Source organism: Trachypithecus francoisi, unplaced genomic scaffold (assembly GCF_009764315.1).
Source record: "Trachypithecus francoisi isolate TF-2019V2 unplaced genomic scaffold, Tfra_2.0 Lachesis_group12, whole genome shotgun sequence".
NCBI classification, from domain to species: domain Eukaryota; kingdom Metazoa; phylum Chordata; class Mammalia; order Primates; family Cercopithecidae; genus Trachypithecus; species Trachypithecus francoisi.
In genome coordinates this window covers 108,871,499-108,899,030 of record NW_022681457.1, presented here as the reverse complement: position 1 = coordinate 108,899,030, position 27,532 = coordinate 108,871,499, and the positions used below count along the sequence as shown (strand labels likewise).

Below are 27,532 nucleotides of genomic sequence, written 5' to 3'. Positions count from 1 at the left end.
TTATAATATTCCTTTATATATCATTATAAATAATATATAAAACAATAATATAACTAATATCTAAATTATAAATATAAATATTTATATAATAAATATTTTATATATTATAAATATATAAATATTAATATGATATGTGTCATAGAAATATTTATATAAAATGTTTTATAGCATATAAATATGAACATAAAATGTTTTCATAAATATTCTATTATATGTATCCATGGGATCAGTTGCGATGGCCTCTCTTTCATGTCTGATATCCATAATTTGTGTCTCTCTCTTTTTTTTCTTGGTTACCTACTAGAGGTTTGTCAGTTCTATTGATCTTTCCAAAGAACCAATTTTTGTTTTCTTTGATTCTCTCTATTGTCTTCAATTTCATTCATTTCTGATCTAATTTTTCTTTCAGTTCTTCTGTCTGTGTTAGGCTTCTATTGCTCTTCTTCCTCTAGTCTCCTAAGGTAGAAACTTTGATGACTGATTTCAGATCTTTCTTCTTTTCTTATGTATGCATTCAAGGCTATACATTTCCCTGTAAGCACTGCTTTCACTGCTTCCCACAAATTTTCAGTTGTATTTTCATTTTCATTTAGTTAAGATATTTTTAATTTCTCCTGAGAGTTCTTCCTTCACTGTGTGTTATTTAGAAGTGTGCTGTTTAATCTCCAAATGTTTTGGGATTTTCCACCTATCTTTCTATAACTGATTTCAAGATTACTTCCATTGTGGTCTGAGAGTATACTCCACATGATGTCTATTCTTTTAAATTCATTGAGGTGTGTTTTATGGCTCAGAATGTGGTATACGTAGTGAGTGTTCCATGTCAGCCCAAGAAGAACGTGCACCTTGTTGTTGTTGGGTTAAGTGTTCCATGAATATCCATGAGATCTTGTCGATTGATGGTGGTGTTCAGTGTAACTGTGTCTTTACTAATTTTCTGCCTGCTGGCCCTGCTAATTACTGACAGAGGGTTGTGGAAGTTTCAGCTATCATATTGGGCTTATCTATTTTTCTTTTTCTTTTTCTTTTTTTTTTTTTGAGGCGGAGTCTGGCTCTGTTGCCCAGACTGGAGTGCAGTGGCCGGATCTCAGCTCACTGCAAGCTCCGCCTCCCGGGTTTACGCCATTCTCCTGCCTCAGCCTCCCGAGTAGCTGGGACTACAGGCGCCCGCCACCTCGCCTGTCTAGTTTTTGTATTTTTAGTAGAGACGGGATTTCACCGTGTTAGCCAGGATGGTCTCGATCTCCTGACCTCGTGATCCGCCCGTCTCGGCCTCCCAAAGTGCTGGGATTACAGGCTTGAGCCACCGCGCCCGGCCTATCTATTTTTCTTTGCAGTTCTATCCATTTTTGCCTTGTGTATTTTGGCACTCTGTTGTTAGGTGCATACACATCAAGAATTGTTATATCTTTTTGGAGAATTGCCCCTTTACCATTATTTATGGCTCTCTTGTTTTTTTGTTTGTTTGTTTGTTTTTGTTTTTGTTTTTGAGTTTTGCTCATATCACCCAGGCTGGAGTGTAATGGCGTTGTCTCGGCTCACTGCAACCTCCACCTACTGGGTTCAAGCGATTCTCCTTCCGCAGCCTCCTAAGTAGCTGAGATTACAAGTATGCGCCACCACACCCGGCTAATTTTTGTATTTTTAGTAGAGAGGGGGTTTCACCATGTTGGCCAGGCTGGTCTCACTCTCCTGACCTCAGGGGATCTGCCCGCCTGGGCCTCCCAAAGTGCTAGGATTACAGGCATGAGCCACCGCACCTGGCCTAATGCTTCTCTTTATCCCCAGTTTTTCTTGTTCTGAAATCTGCCTTGGCCGCCGTTAGTATGGCTACTTCAGCTTTCTTTTGTGTTTTCATATTTTGGGTGGTAAAGTGTTTGGCAAAAATCTGGAAAGTGGGTAACAGCACAGACATTTGAATCAGGCAAACCTGAGTACAAGCCAGGTGACTTGTCAAGCTGGGTGACTTTGGGTAAATTCATTCTGTACCTCAGTTTCCCTATCTACCAATGGGAGACTATCTCTAGATTGTTGTGAAGATGAAATAGGACAATGTAATAAAACACTAAGCAATTTCCTGGCTTGTAATGTGTAAGTAATATGTTTTATTGTTACTCTAGTATACATATTCATATATTCTATTATTAATATAAGCTCTTGATTGTTATATGATGGAACTTTAGATGTCTAAGTGCAAGTAAGTACTTTTATATAAAAACTGGACAGGGCACCCTGAGAAGATAAACTTGGAAAGTAATTGCGAAGTCTCAAGTGACATGGATGTCTGGTTGACAGTGCCCTTAAAAGATGAAGACTTTGGCCAGGCACGATGGCTCACACCTGTAATCCTAGCACTTTGCGAGGCCAAGGAGTGCGGATCACGAGGTCAGGAGTTTGAGACCAGCCTAGCCAATATGGTGAAACCCCGTCTCTACTAAAAGTACAAAAATTAGCTGGGCGTGGTGGCACACGCCTGTAGTCCCAGCTACTCGGGAGGCTGAGGCAGAAGAATTCCTTGAACCCAGGAGGCGGAGGTTGCAGTGAGCCGAGATCATGCCACTGCACTCCAGCCTGGGTGACAAAGGGAGACTCTGTCTCAAAAAAAAAAAAAAAAAAGAAAAAGAAAGACGACTTCAGTGTGCCCTGCAGCTCACAGTCGAATCATTTCCCTTCATCCCTCCAGGGTCCTGGGGCCAGGGGAACATGCAGTCACCTCCTTTGTGCTGAGCTTTGCTCTACCCCTTATTAAAGTAAAATTACAGAGGAGCTTCTGTCCCCCGCCATCAGTTTGCAGACGCACTGGCTGGGGCCCCTTTCCTTTGGGGAAACATGGTCTCACCAAGCCCCCCCACTGTTTCTTTTTTTGAGACGGAGTCTTGCTCTGTTGCCCAGGCTGGAGTGCAGTGGTGTGATCTCAGCTCACTGCAAGCTCTGGTTCCTGGGTTCACGCCATTCTCCTGCCTCAGCCTCCCAAGTAGCTGGGACTACAGGTGCCCGCCACCAAGCCTGACTAATTTTTTGTATTTTTTAGTAGAGATGGAATTTCACCATGTTAGCAAGGATGGTCTCCATCTCCTGACCTCGTGATCCGCCCGCCTCGGCCTCCCAAAGTGCTGGGATTACAGGCGTGAGCCACCGTGCCCGGCCCCAAGCCCCCTTTTGAAAAGCAGGTCATCTGTGGTTAGGCAAATCCTGAGTCGCTTTTAAGAAGCAATGGAAATAACTAATCACATGGGAAATGTTTATTGTACGTCAAGGTTTTTAAAAAAAGTAGTTATAAAACTATGTATGTAGGTGTGATTAATTTTGTTTTAAAAAAATTAAAAGAACATAAGCATAGAAAAAAACGTGGAAGGATGTGAACCTCAATGTTAACCATGACTGTTGCTGGTTGGGGTGGGACTATAAGTAACGGTAATGGCTTCTTTAGTGCTTTTTTCTATTTCTTGTTTGGGCCATTTCTGCCTCCTGTCCTGGTACTGAGTGCCACCATAAGTACCCATGTAGAGTTAGGGAAATAGAAAATGGCCAATTCCTTGACCATTTTCAATTTTAGTAAAATTAAAAAAAATCATAATAAAAACAAACAAAAAGAAAAGAAAATGGCCAATTCCCTGGGAGTATTTGCCCAATAAGACTCTCCCAAGATCCCTTTGCCTTTGTGTTGCCTGATTTCCCCACCCAACAACTTAGGTACCTGTCCCCAGGTCTGGTGTCAGACAGAGCACATATCCCAGTTCCTTCATGCACTAGCTGTGTGGCCTTGTGCAAGTCGCTTAGCCTCTCTGATCTTCAGCATCCTCCTTTTAAAATGAGGATTGTCATGATGATCTGGTGGCAGCAACACAGGTAAAGCACTCAGCTCGAAACATTAGGGGCCGTGTCATTTTTGTTTTCATGGCTACGACTGTCCTCCTTCTCCGTTGCAGTCTCCTGAAGTCGACAACCACCATGCACTCATCGAATATAACGAGGCGGAGTGCATCTTTGTTCTCCAGGACTTCAATTCCCGCAACGGCACGTTTGTCAACGAGTGCCACATTCAGAACGTGGCTGTGAAGCTCATCCCTGGAGACATCCTGAGATTTGGGTCTGCAGGGCTGACCTATGAACTGGTCGTTGAAAACCCACCTCCGGTGAGTCTGGGCCACTGGGGGATAGAGGGGCCCTGTCACCTTCGTGCAGCCCGGCACTCAGATGCAGCCGCAGGGTGGCGCTCATCCGCAGCGGTGCCACTGTGATCCCAGGCTGCACACAGGCCGTAGCGACAGAGTCGACCCTCTGGAGTTCTGAGTCATTCTGGCGGGTCCCAGGAAGGAGAGAATCTTAGCACCCTCTTCTGGGCATTTCTTGGAGTTGCATCTTGGCTCACATGGAACCAGAGTTTTCCAAAAATGTCCAACTTCCTGAGAGGAGGCAGAAAACAAGGTGTGTTTTTGAAAATGCAGAGATGGATTTCATTTTTAGGCAGATCAGCTCTCTGCTCCTTCCTAGCTCTGTGACCTGGGCCAGACTTCTTCATATGCCCAGGTCTCTGCCTTCTTAAGGGCACATGGCACAGAGAGAATGTCTGTAGAGCCTGAAACTCAGTGTCCAAGTAGACGCTCACCACGTGAGCACCTGAAAAGCCAAGTCTGTGAAGTCCGAGCCAGTGTTACCCTAAACATGTCAGATTATAAGAATTTGAGGGCCGGATGCGGTGGCTCACGCCTGTAATCCCAGCACTTTGGGAGGCTGAGGCAGGCGGATCACGAGGTCAGGAGATCCAGACCATCCTGGTGAACACGGTGAAACCCCATCTCTACTAAAAATACAAAAAAATTAGCCAGGCGTGGTGGTGGGCGCCTGTAGTCCCAGCTTCTCGGGAGGCTGAGGCAGGAGAATGGCGTAAACCCGGAAGGCGAGGGAGCTTGCAGTGAGCGGAGATCGCGCCACTGCACTCCAGCCTGGGAGACAGAGCGAGACTCCATCTCGAAAAAAAAAAGAATTTGAGGGGGCTGTTCAGTAAAATTACAGGTTCCCAGGGCCCCTCCATGGGAAATTCTAATTTTGTGACTTGCCAGTCGGGGAGGAGGAGGACGTACAATATCTGTATTTCTTTTTTTTTCATACAGAGATATTTATTGAAGTATTATTTGTAGTGGCATAACATTATAAACCTAAATGCCCATCAAAAGGGGCATTGTTTAATAAAATATAAGGGATTCATTCTTATGTGGATAACTATGCTGCTTTTTTAAAAATGCAGCTTTATTGAGGTATAGTTGACATACAATAAAACTGTGCATGTCCAAAGCACATCATTTGCTAGGTTTGGGCACGTGGATATACCTGTGAAGCCATCACCACAAGCAAGGCAGTGAGTGCGCTCGTCACACTACAGGGTTCCTCATGAACTTAGCATTTGTTTGATTCCTTGTTTTCAACAGCTTTATAGAAGTATAATTTATGCAGCATAAACCCCGCCCATTTTAAGCATACAGTTCAACACATTTTAGTGTATTTACAGAGGGGTGCAGCCATCACCACAAGCCACTTTCAGAACATTGCCATCACCACGTCCTAGAAAGAAACCTGTGAGATACTTGACGTTTTGTGTTGGTTTGTGCAATTTTAAAAAATTTATTATTATACTTTAAGTTCTAGGGTACATGTGCACAACGTGCAGGTTTGTTACATATGGATACATGTGCCATGTTGGTGTGCTGCAGCCGTTAACTCATCATTTACATTAGGTATATCTCCTAATGCTGTCCTTTCCCCCTACCCCTACCCCACAACAGGCCCCGGTGTCCAAGTCCACCCTGTGTCCAAGTGTTCTCATTGTCCAATTTCCACTGATAAGTGAGAACATGCCGTGTGTGGTTTTCTGTCCTTGCGATAGTTTGCTCAGAATGATGGTTTCCAGCTTCATTCATGTCCCTACAAAGGACATGAACTCAACCTTTTTTATGGCTGCATAGTATTTCATGGTGTATATGTGCCACATTTTCTTAATCCAGTCTATCATTGATGGACATTTGGCTTGGTTCCAAGTCTTTGCTATTGTGAATAGTGCCACAATAAACATACATGTGCATGTGTCTTTATGGCAGCATGATTTATAATCCTTTGGGTATATACCCAGTAATGGGATGGCTGGGTCAAATGGTATTTCTAGTTCTAGATCCTTGAAGAATCGCCACACTGTCTTCCACAACGGTTGAACTACTTTACAGTCCCACCAACAGTGTAAAAGCATCCCTATTTCTCCACATCCTCTCCAGCACCTGTTGTCTCCTGACTTTTTAATGATCACCATTCTAACTGGTGTGAGATGGTATCTCATTGTGGTTTTGATTTGCATTTCTCTGATGGCCAGTGATGATGAGCATTTTTTCATGTGTCTGTTGGTTGCATAAATGTCTTCTTTTGAGAAGTGTCTGTTCATATCCTTTGCCCACTTTTTGATGGGGTTGTTTGATTTTTTCTTGTAAATTTGTTTAAGTTCTTTGTAGATTCTGGATATTAGCCCTTTGTCAGATGGGTAGATGGTAAAAATTTTCTCCCATTCTGTAGGTTGCCTGTTCACTCTGATGGCAGTTTCTTTTGCTGTGCAGAAGCTCTTTAGTTTAGTTAGATCCCATTTGTCAATTTTGGCTTTTGTTGTCATTGCTTTTGGTGTTTTAGTCATGAAGACCTTGCCCATGCCTGTGGCCTGAATGGTATTGCCTAGGTTTTCTTCTAGGGTTTTTATGGTTTTAGGTCTAACATTTAAGTCTTTAATCCATCTTGAATTAATTTTTGTATAAGGTGTAAGGAAGGGATCCAGTTTCAGCTTTCTACATATGGCTAGCCAGTTTTCCCAGCACCATTTATTAAACAGGGAATCTTTTCCCCATTTCTTGTTTTTGTCAGGCTTGTCAAAGATCAGATGGTTGTAGATGTGTGGTATTATTTCCGGGGGCTCTATTCTGTTCCATTGGTCTATATCTCTGTTTTGGTACCAGTACCAAGCTGTTTTTGTTACTGTAGCCTTGTAGTGTAGTTTGAAGTCAGGTAGTGTGATGCCTCCAGCTTTGTTCTTTTGGCTTAGGATTGTCTTGGCAATGCGGGCTCTTTTTTGGTTTCATGTGAACTTTAGTTTTTTCCAATTCTGTGAAGAAAGTCATTGGTAGGTAGCCTGATGGGGATGGCATTGAATCGATAAATTACCTTGGGTGGTATGGCCATTTTCACAATATTGATTCTTCCTATCCATGAACATGGAATGTTCTTCCATTTGTTTGTGTCCTCTTTTATTTCGTTGAGAAGTGGTTTGTAGTTCTTGAAGAGGTCCTTCACATCCCTTGTAAGTTGGATTCCTGGGTATTTTATTCTCTTTGAAGCAATTGTGAATGGGAGTTCACTCATGATTTGGCTCTCTGTTTGTCTGTTATTGATGTATAGGAATGCTTGTGATTTTTGCACATTGATTTTGTATCCTGAGACTTTGCTGAAGTTGCTTATCAGCTTAAGGAGATTTTGGGCTAAGATGATGGGGTTTTCTAAATATACAATCATATCATCTGTAAACAGGGACAATTTGACTTTCTCTTTTCCTAACTGAATACCCTTTATTTCTTTCTCTTGTCTGATTGCCCTGGCCCGAACTTCCAACGCTATGTTGAATAGGAGTGGTGAGAGAGGGCATCCCTGTCTTGTGCCAGTTTTCAAAGGGAATGCTTCCAGTTTTTGCCCATTCAGTATGATATTGGCTGTGGGTTTGTCATAAATAGCTCTTATTATTTTGAGATACATCCCATCAATACCTAGTTTATTGAGAGTTTTTAGCATGAAGGGCTGTTGAATTTTGTTGAAGGCCTTTTCTGCATCTATTGAAATCATCATGTGGTTTTTGTCTTTGGTTCTGTTTATATGATGGATTATGTTTATTGATTTGCATATGTTGAACCAGCCTTGCATCCCAGGAATGAAGCCAACTTGATCGTGGTGGATAAGCTTTTTGATGTACTGCTGGATTCAGTTTGCCAGTATTTTATTGAGGATTTTTGCATCGATGTTCATCAGGGATATTGGTCTAAAATTCTCTTTTTTTGTTGTGTCTCTGCCAGGCTTTGGTATCAGCATGATGTTGGCCTCATAAAATGAATTAGGGAGGATTCCCTCTTTTTCTATTGATTGGAATAGTTTCAGAAGGAATGGTACCAGCTCCTCTTTGTGCCTCTGGTAGAATTTGGCTGTGAATCCGTCTGGTCCTGGACTTTTTTTGATTGGTAGGCCGTTAATTATTGCCTCAATTTCAGAGCCTGTTATTGGTCTATTCAGGGATTCAACTTCTTCCTGGTTTAGTCTTGGGAAGGTGTATGTGTCCAGGAATTTATCCATTTCTTCTCGATTTTCTAGTTGATTTGCGTAGAGGTGTTTATAGTATTCTCTGATGTCAGTTTGTATTTCTGTGGGATCGGTGGTGATATCCCTTTTGTCATATTTTATTGCATCTATTTAATTCTTTTCTCTTTTCTTCTTTATTAGTCTTGCTAGCGGTCTATTAATTTTGTCGATCTTTTCAAAAAAAAAACCCAGCTGCTGGACTCACTGATTTTTGAAGGGTTTTTTGTGTCTCTGTCTCCTTCAATTCTGCTCTGATATTAGTTATTTCTTGCCTTTTGCTAGCTTTTGAATGTGTTTGCTCTTGCTTCTCTAGTTCTTTTAATTGTGATGTTAGGGTGTCAATTTTAGATCTTTCCTGCTTTCTCTTGTGGGCATTTAGTGCTATAAATTTCCCTCTACACACTGCTTTAAATGTATCCCAGAGATTCTGGTATGTTGTGTCTTTGTTCTCATTGGTTTCAAAGAACATCTTTATTTCTGCCTTCATTTTATTATGTACCCAGTAGTCATACAGGAGCAGGTTGTTCAGTTTCCATGTAGCTGAGCGGTTTTGAGTAAGTTTCTTAACCTTGAGTTCTAGTTTGATTGCGCTGTGGTCTGAGAGACAGTTTGTTATAATTTCTGTTCTTTTACATTTGCTAAGGAGTGCTTTACTTCCAACTATGTGGTCAATTTTGGAATAAGTGTGATGTGGTGCTGAGAAGAATGTACATTCTGTTGATTTGGGGTGGAGAGTTCTATAGATGTCTATTAGGTCTGCTTGGTGCAGAGCTGGGTTCAATTCCTGGATATCCTTGTAAACTTTCTGTCTTGTTGATCTGTCTAATGTTGGCAGTGGGGTGTTAAAGTCTCTATTATTGTGTGGGAGTCTAAGTCTCTTCACAGGTCTCTCAGGACTTGCTTTATAAATCTGGGTGCTCCTGTATTGGGTGCATATATATTTAGGATAGTTAACTCTTCTTGTTGAATTGATCCCTTTACCATTATGTAATGGCCTTCTTTGTCTCTTTTGATCTTTGTTGGTTTAAAGTCCGTTTCATCAGGGACTAGGATTGCAACCCTTGTTTTTTTTTGTTTTCCATTTGCTTGGTAGATCTTCCTCCATCCCTTTATTTTGAGCCCATGTGTGTCTCTGCATGTGAAATGGGTCTCCTGAATACAGCACACTGATGGGTCTTGACTCTTTATTCAATTTGCCAGTCTGTGTCTTTTAACTGGGGCATTTAGCCCATTTACATTTAAGGTTAATATTGTTATGTGTGAATTTGATCCTGTCATTATGATGTTAGCTTGTTATTTTGCTCATTAGTTGATGCAGTTTCTTCATAGCATCGATGGTCTTTACAATTTGGCATGTTTTTGCAGTGGCTGGTACTGGTTGTTCCTTTCCATGTTTAGTGCTTCCTTCAGGAGCTCTTGTAAGGCAGGCCTGGTGGTGACAAAATCTCTCAGCATTTGTTCGTCTGTAAAGGATTTTATTTCTCCTTCACTTATGAAGCTTAGTTTGGCTGGATATGACATTCTGGGTTGAAAATTCTTTTCTTTAAGAATGTTGAATATTGGCCCCCATTCTCTTCTGGCTTGGAGAGTTTCTGCTGAGAGATCTGCTGTTAGTCTGATGGGCTTCCCTTTGTGGGTAACCCGACCTTTCTCTCTGGTTGCCCTTAACATTTTTTTCCTTCATTTCCACTTTGGTGATTTTTGTGTCTTGGAGTTACTCTTCTTGAGGAGTATCTTTGTGGAGTTCTCTGTATTTCCTGAAAGTGAATGTTGGCCTGCCTCGCTAGGCTGGGGAAGTTCTACTGGATAATATCCTGAAGAGTGTTTTCCAACTTGGTTTCATTCTCCCCTTCACTTTCAGGTACACCAGTCAGATGTAGATTTGTTCTTTTCACATAGTCCCGTATTTCTTGGAGGCTTTGTTTGTTTCTTTTTATTCTTTTTTTCTCTAAACTTCTCTTCTCACTTCATTTCATTCATTTGATCTTCAATCACTGATACCCTTTCTTCCACTTGATCAAATCAGCTACTGAATCTTGTGCATGCGTCACGTAGTTCTTGTGCCATGGTTTTCAGCTCTATCAGGTAATTTTTTTTTTTTTTTTTTTTTTTTTTTTTTTTTTGAGGCGGAGTCTCGCTCTGTCACCCGGACTGGAGTGCAGTGGCCAGATCTCAGCTCACTGCAAGCTCCGCCTCCTGGGTTTCCGCCATTCTCCTGCCTCAGCCTTCCGAGTAGCTGGGACTACAGGCGCCCGCCACCTCGCCCGGCTAGTTTTTGTATTTTTAGTAGAGACGGGGTTTCACCATATTAGCCAGGATGGTCTCGATCTCCTGACCTCATGATCCGCCCGTCTGGGCCTCCCAAAGTGCTGGGATTACAGGCTTGAGCCACCGTGCCCGGCCTCTATCAGGTAATTTAATGACTTCTCTGCACTGTTTATGTTTATTCTAGTTAGCCATTCATCTAATCTTTTTTCAAGGATTTTAGCTTCTTTGCAACGGGTTCGAACATCCTCCTTCAGCTTGGAGAAGTTTGTTATTACCAATGATCATCTGATCATCTGAAGCCTTCTTCTCTCAACTCGTCAAAGTCATTCTCCATCCAGCTTTGTTCCATTGCTGTTGAGGAGCTGTGTTCCTTTGAAGGAGAAGAGTTGCTCTGATTTTTAGAATTTTCAGCTTTTCTGCTCTGGTTTCTCCCTATCTTTGTGGTTTTATCTACCTTTGGTCTTTGATGATGGTGACATACAGATGGGGTTTTGGTGTGGATGTCCTTTCTGTTTGTTAGTTTTCCTTCTAACAGTCAGGACCCTCAGCTGCAGATCTGTTGGAGTTTGCTGGAGGTCCACTCCAGACGTTGTTTGCCTGAGTATCATCAGCGGAGGCTGCAGAACAGCAAATATTGCATAACGGCAAATGTTGCTGCCTGATCCTTCCTCTGGAAGCTTTGCCTCAGAGGGACACCCAGCTGTATGAAGTGTCAGTCGGCCCTTACTGGGAGATGTCTCCCAGTTAGGCTACTCGGGGGTCAGGGACCCACTTGAGGAGCAGTCTGTCTATTCTCAGATCTCAAACTCCATGCTGGGAGAAGCACTACTCTCTTCAAAGCTGTCAGACAGGGACGTTTATGTCTGCAAAAGTTTCTGCTGTCTTTTGTTCAGCTATGCCCCGCCCCCAGAGGTAGAGTCTACAGAGGCAGGCAGGCCTCCTTGAGCTGCTGTGGGCTCCATCCAGTTTGAGCTTCCCAGCTGCTTTGTTTACCTACTCAAGCCTCAGCAATGGCAGACGCCCCTCCCCCAGCCTTGCTGCCACCTTGCAGTTTAATCTCAGACTGTTGTGCTAGCAGTGAGCGGGGCTCCGTGGGTGTGGGACCCTCCGAGCCAGGCATGGGATATAATCTCCTGGTGTGCCATTTGCTAAGGCTGTTGGAAAAGCACAGTATTAGGGTGGGAGTGTCCCGATTTTCCAGGTACTGTCTGTCACGGCTTCCCTTTGCTAGGAAAGGGAATTCCCTGACCCCTTGCACTTCCTGGGTGAGGCGATGCCCCGCCCTGCTCCGTGGGCTGCACCCACTGTCTGACAAGCCCCAGTGAGATGAACCCAGTACCTCAGTTGGAAATGCAGAAATCACCTGCCTACTGCGTCGCTCATGCTGGAAGCCGCAGACTGGAGCTGTTCCTATTTGGCCATCTTAGAACCTCCCCACAATTTTCAAAGGCATGCTAATTCAGTGCAACTTTTTATATTTTAAATTGTGGTAAAACACATGTAACATGAAATTCACCATATTCACCGTTTCTAAGGTACAGTTCAGTGTTGAGTGCATTCACATTGTGGTACTGCTGCCACACCATCAATCCACAGAACTCTTTTCATTTTGCAAAACTGAAACTCTGTCCCTATGAAACAACAGCACCCTGTCTCCCTGTTGCCCCCTCATCCCAGTCTCTAATGACCACCATTCTACTTCCTGTCTCTGTGAATCTCACTACTCTGAGTACCTTGTATAAGTGAAATAATACAATATTTGTCCTTTTGTGTCTGGCTGGTTTCACTTAGCACCAAGTCCTCAAGGTTCATCCACGTTGTAGCATGCATCAGACTGTCCTTCCTTTTGAAAGCTGAAGAACGCTCCCTTGTATGATAGACCACATTTTGCTTATCCATTCTTCCATAGGTAGACACATGGGCTCCTTCCACCTTTTGCCTATTGCAAATGATGCAACTGTGAGCCTAAGTGTATAAATGTGGGGAGGGGTATTTTGTTTTAATCACATAAGTGTGTCACCCAGTAGTAAAGACATCCAACCCTGACTACTGAAGGAGGAAGAGAATGTGTTATAAAAGATTCTGTTTTGGCCAGGTGCAGTGGCTCCCACCTGTAATCCCAGCACTTTGGGAGGTGGAGCTGGGCAGATTGCCTGAGCTCAGGAGTTTGTGACCAGCCTGGGCAACACGGTGAAATCCCGTCTCTGCTAAAATACAAAAAAAATTAGCCGGGCATGGCAGCATGCGCCTCTATAGTCCCAGATACTCTGGAGGCTGAGGCAGGAGAACTGCTTGAACCTGGGAGGTGGAGGTTGCTGTGAGCTGAGATTGCGCCACTGCACTCCAGCCTGGGTGACAGAGCGAGACTCCACCTCAAAAAAAAAAATTCTGTTTTTTATAATAGTTTCTATTTTGTTAATGAATGAGATCTGTAGAATTATTATAATGGAATGATAAGGAGGAGCAGGAGGGACACTGTGCTAAGGCATTTACCTGCTCTCCCTTATTTAATGCAGCAGCCTGTGGATTGGGCTCTCTCATGATCCCCATTTTATAGACAAGGAACCTGAAACTCAGCGAGGTTAAGTAATTTGCCCAGGATCACACAGCTAGTCACTGTGAATTAAACTCTGTTTCCACTTGCAGGTACAATTGGGAGAAAACCATTGAGTCAGCTGCTAGCTACAGCAGTATCATCGACTGGTTTTCAAAGACAACAAAGCACACTTTTACAGTCACTTGGCTGTACATGAATTTTTAAAATTCTTATTTCTACATGCAGTTGTCTCCTGCTTTATTAGCTAAGGGACTGTTGGCAGCTGGACAGATGCCCCCTGGCCCATGGCCAGGGCACCTCACAGCAGCCTGAGGCTTCCAGGGGACAGCCCAAGCCTCTGTCCCTGCCAGGTTTTCCTCAGAAGACCCCCCCCCAACCTCCACCCCTATCCTCACAAAACTGCTCTCGGCTCCCTTTCAGAGCATTCTTACATGGAGAGACATTCATGCAGGCTTCCTCTGAGCTCTTAGTGACAAAGGCTCCTCTGCAGGCCTGAGTGACAGCAGCCATGTGGACTGAGTTACTCCTTCCGATGGCTTCCCTTTCCATTTGCCCAATGACCTCAACCTATGAGCTATAAAAAAGAAAAAAGGAGATAGTGAAGAGCATCTGTCATCAAATCTCATCTCATTTTGGGGTCCAGTTTTTCTAAGCAATGTGTACTGTCTTGATTCCAGCATGCTCTTGTCTCTTATTGATTCTTTGAGTCCCTGGAGTAGGCGTTCTGTTTTCCCCGCGGTAGAGTTTTCAAGGACTGTTTCCTTTGGAAGAGGATTATCCTAATATTGTAAGGCTTAGCTGTTCTTTTCCCAAGAAAGAGTTCCCAAACAGAAAAATTTATTTCCGGCTTTGTGGTGACCATAACCAACAGAGAGGGATGTGACAGCCATTTCAATAGGGAATGGGAGGTGGAGGCAGAAGTTAGAGACCCAAATGTGTTTGTAGACATCACAGTGGCTAGCGTGGGTGCCCTGAAGTTCGGGTGAGTCTGCCCCGCACAGTTCTGCCCTGCTCTTGACCAGCTGTGGGATCATGCACAAGTTGCTTCACTTCTCAGAGCCTCAGTTCCCATTTCTGTAAAATTGGAACCCTAATAGTTCCTCCCATGTGGGGTTACTGTAGTATGAAACAGGTCATTGTTTGTAAATTGCTTAGCCCAACATCTGGCGCCTGTGATAGCAGGAAGATAAGAGGAGCATGCTAGCAACCACCTGCCTCCACTGTAAGCCTTCCCACGGAAAGAAAACCTCCAAAGACCTCCCAACTACCAGGTGGATGCCTTTGCAAATAACTTGCCCGTGGATGACATACAAGGTAGAAAAACAAAGAAACTCTTGTTGACAAAGTACATTGGCACCCACGATATGCTCAAGAGTACACGTTATATATCATAGCTCTTTTGCCAAAGTATAACCTAGGGGCCAGGCACGGTGGCTCATGCCTGTAATCCCAGCACTTTGGGAGGCCAAGGCAGAAGGATCATTTGAGGCCAGGAGTTCGAGACCAGCCTGGCCAACATAGTGAAACCCCATGTCTACCAAAAACACAAAAAATTAGCCAGGTGTGGTGGCGCATACCTATAGTCCCAGCTGCTTAGGAGGTTGAGGGACAAGAATTGCTTGAACCTGGGAGGCAGAGGTTGCAATGAGCGAAGATCATGCCACTGCCCTCCAGTCTGGGCAACAGAGTGAGACTCTGTCTCAAAAAAAAAAAAAAAAGTATAGCCTAGGGCCACCACCTTGCACAACTCCAGTCACCATTCACAGTAGAGTCCATGAAGATGGCACCCCCCGGAGTTGTGTGGGGCATAATCTGCAGGGCCATTGGTGATGCCCTGAAACAACTGTTGAGTAGTAACACGGAGTCTCTGCCTAAGTGTCAGGCGTGTGACATCCAAGTCACAAAGTCAGATGTGCTTGCCACGTTGTGCCTGCCATTATGATGTTTGCTTGTTGGTTTCTTTAGTGCGTTATGATTTCCAGAAAAAGGAGCTGTGAGTGAGGGTTGTCCTATGAACAGTGGTGCCGTTCTTATAAAGCAGCTTGGTAAGGAAACCTACATTGGCCTGTTCTGCCCTGCTCCCATTCCAGCCAGAGCTTCCCATGTGACTTCTGGATGCAGTCCTTTGTCCCTCTTGCAACCTCAGGACATCCTGCCCAACCTAAAGATTGCCCGTATACCTGGCTACTCACTGCTTGAAAGGGGAAGCTTTTTGGGAGTGCAGTGAAGAACACAAAGGCTTTGCAGTACGATAGACTGAAGTTCAAACTCCAATGGCAATATAGCCTTTCTGAGCCTCAGTTTCCAACTTTTGCCCGTCAGGAACACATTAACCACAGGCTCCCTTTCCCCCTTCAGAATCTGCATACAGCTCTTTGGGACCATCCCATCATTGTATAAACTGAAGCCCAAAGAGGCTCTGCAGTGTTCCCAAGATTGCATAATCTGTTACGGCCAGAACCAGGATTAAGTCTCCTGAGGCCTGGTCTGGGAGTCCTTCCCAACAGCTCAGAGGACCTCGGTAACCTGAGAGCTCAGGCAAGTTCCTCACTGCAATCCTGCCAGCCTGCCACTTCACATGGTCATGGGGGACGATATATCATGTAGGTAGAAATGAAAGCCACCGATGATAGAAGAAAATGCAGTTTCAGATAGGGCCTTCCTTATTCACCTCCGCCGTCTTTTCACCAGGGATGTTGCTGAAGTTCCTGGACAAACTCCATTCCCCTCTTTCAGTTTCTTTTTTGATGGTGATGATAATGTCTGGTGGCTAATGTTTAATGAGCATTTATTATATATACCAGGAAGTGTTCTAAGTACTTAATATATATGATCTCATTCAGTTCTCACAAAGTAAGAAGTATCTATTGTCATCTCCATTTTACAGGTGAAGCACAAAAAGTGACACATTTTTCGGGGTTACAGATGGTAGGAGGCAGAGGAGGTATCTGAACCAATTCTGCTTAATTCTAAATCCCATGTTCTTAACCAGAGGTGGGCAGACTACATCCCATGGGCCAAATTGAGACCATCTCCTGTTTTTATAAATAAAGTTTTATTGTAACACCTCCATGCCCATTCATTTTGGTGTTGCCAGTGTTTGCTTTTCTGCTCCAATGGCAGAGTTGAGTAGACAGAGATCATATGACACACAAAGCCAAAAATATTTACTGTCTGGCTCTCTAAGCAAAAGTTTACCAACCTCTGCTCATAACACTATGCTATACTGCCTCTTTCATTTACCCAGTGTCTGAAAGAAAGGCTAAAAGAGGATAAGACATTCTGGGGATAGGAGAAAGAATGAATGCCCCCACTCTCTGCTAGGAACTGCGCTGGTTAATAGTTTACTTAGTTAACTGAGGAACAGGAAAAAGGGAAAATAGGCTTTGAACAGTCTTCATTACTTCTTCTTTTTTTTTTTTTTTTGAGACAGAGTCTCACTCTGTTGCTTAGACTGGAATGCAGTAGCACAGTCTCGGTTCACAGCAACCTCTGCCTCCTGGGTTCAAACAATTCTCGTGCCTCAGCCTCTCAAGTAGCTGGGATTACAGGCGCCCACTACAATGCCTGGCTAATTTTTGTATTTTTAGTAGAGAAGGAGTTTCTCCATGTTGGCCAGTCTGGTCTTGAACTCCTGACCTCGGGTGATCTGCCCACCTCGGCCTCCCAAAGTGTGGGGATTACCGGCCTTCATTACCTCTTTAAAACAGAACTTGGAGATATGTGGTTCTAAATATACACATACATGTATATGCATTTCCATATATAGTAATAATATATTGACACATCTGATAAATATGCTTGACATTAATATATAATATACACAACAGATGAATGTTTATAACTTTTACATATTTCTTCAACTGGAAGTTTTCTTTTAAAACTTTGGAATGTTTTCCCTGGTATAACTTTTGAAACAGAAATTTGAGGTTTATAGTCCAAAAGCTGCTGTAGCTAGAGAACTATTTATTTGTTCCAAATTTCTCCACCTAATGTTTCACTACCTGTGGTTGGTTCCTTGGTCTTGAATCACTTCTTCTCTGCGGCCACTGCTTTACTCTTACAAGTTTAAAGGTAAATTTGGTACATGATTATAGCCTGGTGGGTTTTATTCAAACAAGTCAGAACCCGCATTAACACCTTTCATTCTGAGTACACAGTGATATTTGTGCTCGAGTGTCAGTAAGCATATTGTCCAGAAAATTTTACTGTTTGCAAGTGTCAGAAACTCAACTCAGACTAGCCTAAGCAAAAGAAGAGGTAGTTGAAGTTATTTTGCTTGTAACTGAAAAGGCCAGAAGCTCCAGCTTCAGGCCTGGCTAGATCCAGGTGCTCAAGGGATGCTCAGGAATCTGTCTCTTGGGGTTACCTTTCTTGGCTTTGGAGCCCCCCTCCTTCTGTCTCCATAACGGGGAGCTTCTTCCTTCTGTGTTTTTCCTTCTTTCTTGCCTGTTAAACTCTCTGATTCTTAAAACTAAAAAAAAAAGAAAGAAAAGAAATCTGTCTCTTTCATCTTTGTGAGCTTCACAATCTCGAGCAGATTGGTGCCCCACCTGTAATGACGTGGCTGCTGGCAACCCTAGCACCTTCCAAACTCAGCAGCTCTAGGAAAAGAGCAAGCTTCTTCATTGGCTTGGCTTGGATCACATGACTATCGCCGAACCAATCACTGAGGCCAGAGACATGGAATGCTCTGACTGGTCAGGGCTGGGACATACTCCCTCCTCTGGAGTGCAGGGGATGAGCCCCGCCAGAATTAATAGACTCAGAATTGTGGAAGGGAGGGGTGTCTCCCCTACACCCATGCAGGAGATGAATGCAATGTAGGGAGAAAAAAAAAAAGCCCATGGCAAGAAAGCAATTCCTCCTGCCTAAGCTGATCCTCCGTAATGAGATTCCAGGCTAGGAGCTTGGGGAAAGAAAATGATGAATAATCCATTCTCTATCAGGAAACTTCCAGGCCGGTCTCCAAGGAAGTAGGGTGGCTTGTTTTTCTCCTCTGTGTATGATGAGAAGGACACAGAGTTGAGGGTTTAGTCATTAATCCCAGGGAAGGTGGCAGTTCCCATCTTCATGGGACCTTTAAGTACTCCCCATTCTTGAGAAGGTTGTGGCTTTGCCTGTAACAGGCGGAGTAACTGCGGATTGAACAAAGAACCAGAGAGCACGGCACACTTCAGAAGAAACGTCTCGCTAGCCAAGCTTTGTCATCTCCCAGCCCGATCGTGTAGTATTTTCCTCTACACCATGCTGTTACAGCTCCTTGGAGGGACCTGCTGATGTGATGAAAAATCCTGAGACCAGGTTTTTTATATCAAAGGACATTTTCCAAAGCCCGTGAAGTGGAGGGCACAGGGCAGCAGACAGCCTCAGGCACAATGTCCTCGGCAAAAACACAGACAGGATCCTGAAGTTTGCTTCATCCTCAGATGTTTACAGTGTGCAGACAGCATAGGGGACTGCAGGGAAGAGCGCAGGCGGAAGCCTTAGCATCCTGGTGAAACAGAACACGGACCGGCCCAAAGCCCTGGGGATCAACCGTGGCTGCTTCCTGCAGGTCACACTCTTCCCAAACCGCAGCCACCTCACCGCTTTTCCTAAGTTAGTTGATCATGCATTGGTTCATTCAGTCACTCAATCTGGCAAGACTGAGCTCCAGCAGGTCGAATCTAGGGGTAGAAAAGGCAGTTTCCAAAAATCTAAGTTTTTTCTCCTTAGATTCTCTTTCCCATTTTATGGACTGACCAGGAAATGAATTCGAACTTAAAGGAAAAGGAAAACTTTAAGCTAGAAGGTCTACAAAAGTGGAAAGTAAGATGGGCCAGAATGCACTGAGGTGTTTCCTAACCTACCTGGCCAAAATCCAGATGAATGGCCTTTTTGAATAGCTCAAAGGGACCTACTTCTTTAAGCTCTAAAACGTGTAAGCAGTATATAACTTGGCTGTTCTGTGTTCTAACATGTATAATCCCGATTTCTGGAATGGAAAATCCTGGACATAATTGATCCTTTTCTTGGGGACTTAGAGTTATTGCCCCATTTTGAATCCTGGCACCACCCCCCCGGGGGCTGGTGAGATGGAGAAGGCTGTCTTCCCAGGCCCCACATAGGCCCCACATAGCACCCTCTGCTGCCTTGGGGCTCTTGTGTCTGCGTTTGAGGATCTGGCAGTCAATTCCTGCTCTGCTGGGATCAGTGTGCCTCCTTCCCTGCTTCCTTCTTGCCCCTTCCCATCCTTGTAATTGTGTAGTTATTAGTGTAAAATTGAGTAAGATCAGAGGAAGTAGAGGCTGAAAGTAGACCTAGAGGACGCCCTGTATGAATAAGAGACATTAGTAGTTCCATGCAGATTTTGTACTTTTTTTTTCCTGGTAACTCAAAGGTCTCTTAAAAGAGTTTTTGTTTGTTTGCTTGTTTTTGTTTTGTTTTGTTTTTAATTAAATAACCTGGCCAGGCATGGTGGCTCACACTTGTAATTCCAGCACTTTCGGAGGCCAAGGTGGGTGGATCACTTGAGGCCAGGAGTTCGACGCCAGACTGACCAACATGGCAAAACCCCATCTCTACTAAAAATACAAAAAAATTAGCCAGTTGTGGTGGCGCATGCGTGTAATCCCAGCTCCTCGGGAGGCTGAGTCATAAGAATCGCTTGAACCTAGGAGACGGAGTTTGCAGTGAGCTAAAATCGTGCCGCTGCACTCCAGCCTGGGTGGCAGAGCGAGACACTGTCTCAAAAAAAAATAAATAAATAACCTTTTTATTTTGGAATAATGTTAGATTCACAGAAGAGCTGTGACGATCGTACAGAGAGTTCCTGTCTACCGCCTCCCAGTTTCCCCCGTGGTTAACATCTGACGTGACCATAGTACCCTTTACAAAACCAAAAAAAGAAAAATCAACATCGGCACATTATTATTAATATCAGCTAAACTTCAGGATCCATGATGCATTCCAGGGCACCATGTTCTTTTGATGATCATATCTCCTGGTCTGTGACAATTTCTCAGTCTTTCCTTGATTTCCATGGGCTTGACTGTCCTGAGAATACTGGCCAGGTATCCCAGAGAATGTCCCTCGGTCTGGATTCATCTGATGTTTTCCTCTGATTAGAGTGGGGTCCCAGCTTTCGGAAAGCTTGCCACGAAGGTAAAGTGTCCCTATCGTCTCATCATTTCAGGGGCACTGATAGCCACCTGGCATCCCTGTAATGTTCACTTCACAGGGTTGAAGGGATATTGGCCAGGTTTCTCCACAGTCAACTTACTGCTTCCTTGTCCACAAATCTGTTATTTGGTAGCAAGTCACTAAGCATAGCCCACCCTCAAAGGAGAGGGGAGGCCGAGTGCAGTGGCTCACACCTGTAATCCCAGCATTTTGGGAGGACAAGGTGGGCCGATCATAAGGTCAAGAGATGGAGACCATCCTGGCCAACATGGTGAAACCCCGTCTCTACTAAAAATACACAAATTAGCTGGGTGTGGTGGCACACGCCCATAGTCCCAGCTACTCGGGACGCTGAGGCAGGAGAATTGCTTGAACCTGGGAGGTGGAGGTTGCAGTGAGCCAAGATCACGGAACTGCACTCCAGCCTGGTGACAGCCAGATTCCATCTCAAAAAAAAAAAAAAGGAGGGGAGGAAGCGGGCATTGATTAAGACTCAGCTCGGCTGGGCGTGGTGGCTCATGCCTGTAATCCCGGCACTTTGGGAAAGGCCAAGGTGGGCAGATCACGAGGTCAGGAGATCGAGACCATCCTGGCTAACATGGTGAAACCCCGTCTCTACTAAAAATACAAAAAATTAGCTGGGCGTCGTGGAGGGCGCCTGTAGTCCCAGCTACTCGGGAGGCTGAGGCAGGAGAATGGCGTGACCCAGGAGGCAGAGCTTGCAGTGAGCGGAGATCACGCCACTGCGCTCCAGCCTGGGCGACAGAGCAAGACTCCGTCTCAAAAAAAAAAAAAAAAAAGACTCAGCTCCACCTCCTGGATGGGGATTACCTGTGTGTTACATTCTTCTATAAGGAAGTGTCTCTTCTCTGCCATGGAATTATGTACTCATGCATGTATTTATATCCGTATGGACTGCTGTGTATTTATTTGATTCTCTGTGCTGTAATCCACCATGATGTTATTGATTTTGCAGCTCATATTGTTCTAGCCTTGGCCACTGGAGCTCTTTTGGGTTGGTTGTCCAGCCCTCTAACAGGGCCTGCACTTTCTGTTTTTGAACACTTACTCACTTTCTGCTGTTAAAGATGCCCCGGGCTCATAGTGCATTTTCCCTGTCCCAGCCCCAGAATCAGCTGAAAGTTTTTTTTAACTTTGGCTCTGTTCACCAGTTGTTCAATTCAGTTCGGTCAGCAGGCACCTACAGTGTGTGCCGGGCCCTTCACTGGGCACTGGGCCCAGCCAGTGCTATGCTGGTGAGCGTCTGAAAAAGTAAAGTATGCAGGTATAGTATAAAGCTTACTGACACAAAGAACGTGTAGCATATTCTTTATAAATAATAACAAAATATGCAAGACTATTGCAAATTTATCGTAAATTTCATAGAGCCATTGATTCTCACAGAGGTCTTTATTGATTTTTGCCAAACTCTTGTATCCCTTGCCAACTTATGGTAGCAATTGATGAATGAGTAAGTTTCCAACCGGAATACTGGTGGATATATTAGTTTACCTTCATGAGTAAGATGAAAGTGAAATAAGAAAGATTTGTGTTGGAACCTTGCATATTCATTAATGACATGAGCATCTTCTTCGCTATCAGATAATAGTTTCTGAATACCGGAAGAAACTACTGGATAATAGTTTTTGAATATCAGAAGAAAATTTCCTCCGTATTTTTTGTGCTACTCATAGTGATGGCTACAGACACAGAACACTTTTCAATCTCATCTGTATTATTAATATTTTATCCAACACTTTCCTAAGAATAGACAAGCAACAAAACAAAAAAATCAATCCCTGATTTATAGCATTTCCTGATTTCTGTGATGTAAACACTCCCATTAATGCAGAATGCGCAAGCCCCAAAATTGGGGCTTAGCCAGGGAGGGTTCTTGGCTTTGCCTAGGAAAGAATTCAAGGGCAGACCAGCGGTGTTAGACAGCACCTTTTATGGAAGCAGCAGTGCACAGCAGCAGGAGGGGACTGCTCCTTGCTCAGCAGGGCTACCCCATGGGCAGTGCACCCAGAGTAGCAGCTCAAAGACAATTCTGCAGTCATATTCCTATCCACATTTCATTACACAGAAACTAAGGGTTGATTTATGCAGAAATTTCCAGGAAAAGGGTATTACCTTTCAGGTAGTTGGGTCATTGCCATGGAAAGGGGTAGTACCTTTTGGGTGTTGCCATGGCAATGCTAAACTGACATGGCACACTGGTGGGCGTGTCTTATGGAAAGCTGCTTCCACTGCGGCCTTGTTTTAGCTGGTCCTCAATTTGGTCTGGTGTCCAAGCCAAACCTCCAGAGTTGAGTCCCACCTCCTACCTCACCATCCTGGCCAATTTCAAGCTTCACTGAGACAGAGCCACAGAGAGCTGTGTAGCAGCACATCACTCTACAACACTGCCAATGCACAGATGCAGTAAGAAGAATAACTGTAAGAGCACAGATGATGATAAAATATAGTAAAATAATTAGGAGGCTAAGTTTTAAGCATTTATTACTGTTGTTTCTGGTATAATTTAATTGTAAGTATATATAATTTATTTTTTAATGGTTGTGTTTATCAGCCAGCTCACAGAATTCTGAACATTTACTCATCGGCTCTCATGAGCCAGCACCAACATGCCCCAGCTCTCCTCTGGCACAGCAGTGAGCCAGCCACAGCCCTGCCTGGGTGGGGGCTGCGGTTCTCTGAGTGGCATCCAGGGCGTTGCACATACCCTGTGAGTCAAACTTGCATGAGGGAGCTGACAGCATTCCTGGAAAATCCTGTCCACACACAGCCCATGCACCATCTTGGGGATTTTCACACCATCTATTTCTCATTTTCATTTTTTAACTCAGAAAATCTATTCTTCATTAGCCAATCATCTAAGATCCTTTTGCAAGTATGGAAAGCAAGTGTAAATCATGACTTCAAATGACCTGGAAGCTCCAGGGGCAGAGTTTGGAGTCCAATATCATCACTACTTCCAGGCTTCAGGACCTTCGGCAAGTCTCTGAACCTCACTGAGCCTCTGCTCCTTAATCCACAAGATGTGGGTAAAAATGTCTCCCCGACCCCAGAGTTATTCTCAGGATTAGATGAGGCCACATATATGAAGGGCACAGCACAGCCTAGCACCTAGAGCCTTCCCTCCTTGGTGGTTCAAAGCCAAGTGATAAGAGTTGCAGACAGCAAAGAAAAGTAGAATTCCAAGGGCAAGGTCTACTTCCCCGCCTTGTCCACTGCCTCCAGGGCTTTCTGGAAGAATGCTTGGATCCTGTGGGACTCTGGACAAACTCTCTTGGTGTTTTAGGGTATCCTTCTCACCCTGAAGCCTTGGCAGGGTCAGAAGCAGATGTTAGTGTGATAACACAAGAAACAAGGAGATCATCCAGAAACAATGGATTTGGAGTTCTCAAGTACGTTATTGGCTGGGTGTTTGTTCAAGCTGATAGAAATTCAGCCATGGGTGTGGTCCAGGTGGTTTGCAACCTGCTATTTTAGACAGTGTGGGAGAGATCAGGAAGAGCACACGCTGCCTCAAAAATAAACAAAGAAAAAACCACCATGCCATATACCATATGGTCAGAGAGAAAGAAAGAGGAGGAAAGCAGGAAAGAGAATGAAAGAAAGAAGGCACTAGCAAGTATGTTTAAACTAATATTTCTAAACCAGACTTGTTGATCACTGACTTTGACCCCAAGCTTCATGTACATTCCAATGCGAGCTCGGCCAGGAGCCAGTTTTTCAGGAATCTTTTTGTTTGGTTTGTTTATCCCCTCACTGTTTCCTTGTAGTTACCAGTAGCAATTTCTGAGAAAACCTTGACCTTGCTTATAATAGAGTAGGCCTGTTAAGTAGAGAAGACTGACATTAACCTTCCAAGTAAAGCCACCTTAAATCAACATGCTTTCAAAAAACAAATAAACAAGGCCGGGCGCAGTGGCTCATGCCTGTAATCCTAGCACTTTGGGAGGCTGACGTGGGTGGATCATCTGAGGTCAGGAGTTGAAGACCAGCTTGGCCAACATGGTGAAAGCCTGTATCTACTAAAAATACAAAAAAATTAGCCGGGCGTGGTGGCGCATGCCTATAATGCCAGCTACTTGGGAGGCTGAGGCAGGAGAATCGCTGGAACCCAGGAGGCAGAGGTTGCAGTGAGCCAAGATCATGCCACTGCACTCCAGCCTGGGTGACAAGAGCAAAACTCCTTCTCAATAAACAAACAAACAAACTTTTTTTTTTTTAACTGAAAGAGCTGATTGCAGTCTTTGCTGCATTTACACATCATGCACTGGCCCCTTTAGGGACCCTCTCATTAGCACCATGGAGGCTTCAAGTGACAAAACCAGCTCAAACTAGCCTCACAGTACTGAGCAGTTAGTGCAGAGTGCAACACAAGCCAGGGTTCAAAACCAGCTTCTCTATTTGTTCATTATGCACAATAGCCAAGAGGTGGATGCAACCCAAGTGTCCATGGACAGATGAATGGATAAATAAAATGTGATGTCATGCAGTGGAATATTATTCAGCCATGAAAAGGAGGGACATTCTGACACATGCTACAACATGGATGAATCCTTAGGACATTGTGCTAAGTGAAATAAACCAGTCACAAAAGGACAAATGTTGTATGAATCCACTTATATGAGGGACAGAGAGTATTTAAATTCGTAGAAATAGAAGGGGAATGGTGGTTACCAGGGGCTCTGAAGAGAGGGGAAGGGAGAGATATAATTAATGAGGATATATTTTCACTTTTGCAAGATGAAAAAGTTCTGGAAATCTGTTTCACAGCAGTTAGACTATACTTAAAAGTACTGAACTGTACACCTAAAATGGTTAAGGTAGAGAATTTTGTTATGTATTTTTTTACAGTTAAACAAAAACAGACCAGGTGTCAGGGCTCATGCCTGTAATCCCAGCACTTTGGGAGGCTGAGGCAGGAGGATCACTTCAGCCCAGGAGTTTGTGACTAGCCTGAACAACATGATGAAACGCCATCTCTGCAAAAAATACAAAATTTAGCTGGGCCTCGTGGCCTGCGTCTGTAGTCCAAGATACTTGGGAGGCTGAGGCAGGAGGATCACCTGAGCCCGAAAGGTTAGGCTGTAGTGAGCTATGATTGTGCCACTGCACTCCAGCCTGGATGACAGAGTGAGACCCTATTTCAAAAAAAATGGAGAAAAGAAAACCAGCTTCCCTCTCTCCACGTCTGGACTGCATCTCTTGGTGCTGGCTACATTCTCAAGTCCCCAGGTCTCTGCGGCTAGAGATTCTGGTGTCCAGCCTCGTCTCCTTGGCTCTGATTGGATCGCATGCCCCACCCCTGGCCAATCACTATGGCCAGTGAATGTGATTTGTTGCTTAGCCCCACCCACAACAATGGGCCAAGAGAGGGAGGGAGATTTACCCACAATCTCCAAAAGATGCTGAGTGGGTTTTGGCCTGGCCACTGCAGAAGCGTTGCCCTTGAGGCAGGAGACACGCTTTCTTCCATTAGCACCTGTGCAGCTAGTTGGCATGAGGCACCCTTACCTTAGAACCCCACCCACCGAATGTCCTAGCATGAAAGTGGATTCCTCCACCACAACCAATAATGTCTACATTTGTGTTCCCGAAGGCTGAAGTAAAACGCATTGGAGTTTGCCCGCTCTCACCTTTAGCCCATTCATTCAATGAGTACTTATTTTTTTTTTTTTTTGAGACGGAGTCTAGCTCTGTCGCCCAGGCTGGAGTACAGTGGCCGGATCTCAGCTCACTGCAAGCTCCACCTCCCGGGTTTACGCCATTCTCCTGCCTCAGCCTCCCAAGTAGCTGGGACTACAGGCGCCCGCCACCTCGCCCGGCTAGTTTTTTGTATTTTTTTTTTTAGTAGAGACAGGGTTTCACCGTGTTAGCCAGGATGGTCTCGATCTCCTGACCTCGTGATCCACCCGTCTCAGCCTCCCAAAGTGCTGGGATTACAGGCTTGAGCCACCGCGCCCGGCCAATGAGTACTTATTAAACCCATAGGAAAAGGTCATGGGAATGAGTGAGGCAAGACAGCCCTGAGGATGGGGAGGGACATGATGGATGGAGAAGTCAGCCCAGGGCCGGGCCACAGTGGCTCAGCTTCTGAAACCAAAGAACAGAAGAGAGGGTAGGTGGAAAGGCTGAGATGTTGACAGTGGAGAGAAATGGGAAACTACACATGAGGTAACAGAGTTCTGGAACTCTGCCCAGACTCACTCCTGAAAACAGATTTCAAGTGGGCCAGTGTCATTATGAATGCCTGGCCAGGTGTCCCCAGATGTATTAGCCCGTTCTCACACTGTTATAAGGACATACCAGAGACTATGTAATTTATAAAGGAAAGACGTTTAATTGACTCACAGTTCCCCAGAGCTGGGGAGGCCTCAGGAAACTTACAATCGTGGCAGAAGGGGACCCAAACATGTCCTTCCTCACATGGCAGCAGCAAGGAGAAGTGCAGAGCAAGGGGGTGGGGAAAGCCCATTATAAAACCATCAGATCTCACAGGAAGTCACTCACTATCATGAAGGCAGCGTGGAGGAAACTTCCCCCATGATTCCATTACCCCCCACCAGGTCCTTCCCAGTCCCTCCTAAGGGGATTGTGGGAACTGCAGTTCAAGATGAGATTTGGGTGGGGTACAGCCAAACCATACATCACCAGGTGATCAGAGTTTGGTGCCAGATTTCCCAAAACACTCCTCACTGACTCCCAGAAAGAGCCTTGGGGGGAATGCATAGGATCCCTGAGCCACTGTAGACAGACTGCAGCTTGGAGATTAGGATCCTGAGTGAGTGGAGAGCCCTCCTCTTGAATAAAACTCAGCTGAAGTTCTAGGAAGTGCTGTATGCTGGAGAGCTGATTTTGGAAGCATTCCGTCCTTTTCCTCGTGTGCATCTGAGCTCATCTTCTCTCTGGGGTACAGAAGGAGAACCCTGAGCCCTGGGAAAACAGGGATGAGTTCCTGCCTAGGAAGCAAACCTTTGAATTTAGCTTTTACTTGGAAAGCGTTATTTCTGCCAAGAGAATTGGGAGACAGAGGGGAGGGGAGGGAAGGGGAGGGGAGAGACGGAGGAGAGGGGAGGAGAGGGGAGGGGAGAGGAGAGGAGAGAGACAGGCCATCAGATCTTGATCCCATTTCCCTGTCCACCACCGCCTGTGCTG

General features: G+C 44.6%; 1 protein-coding gene across 11 annotated transcripts in view; it reads left to right on the top strand.

Annotated features, from left to right (window-relative positions):
- FHAD1 (forkhead associated phosphopeptide binding domain 1) overlaps window positions 1–27,532 on the top strand; it is a 160,791-nt gene that overhangs the window by 22,683 nt on the left and 110,576 nt on the right. For all 11 annotated transcript variants that reach the window (XR_004441076.1, XR_004441077.1, XM_033228219.1 and 8 more), the window contains exon 3: window positions 3,930–4,136. Coding sequence is in view for 9 of the 11 variants with exons in the window: in XM_033228219.1 (XP_033084110.1) it covers window positions 3,930–4,136 (207 nt within the window). In the remaining 2 variants the exon portion in view is untranslated. The remainder of the gene's footprint in view (window positions 1–3,929; window positions 4,137–27,532) is intronic.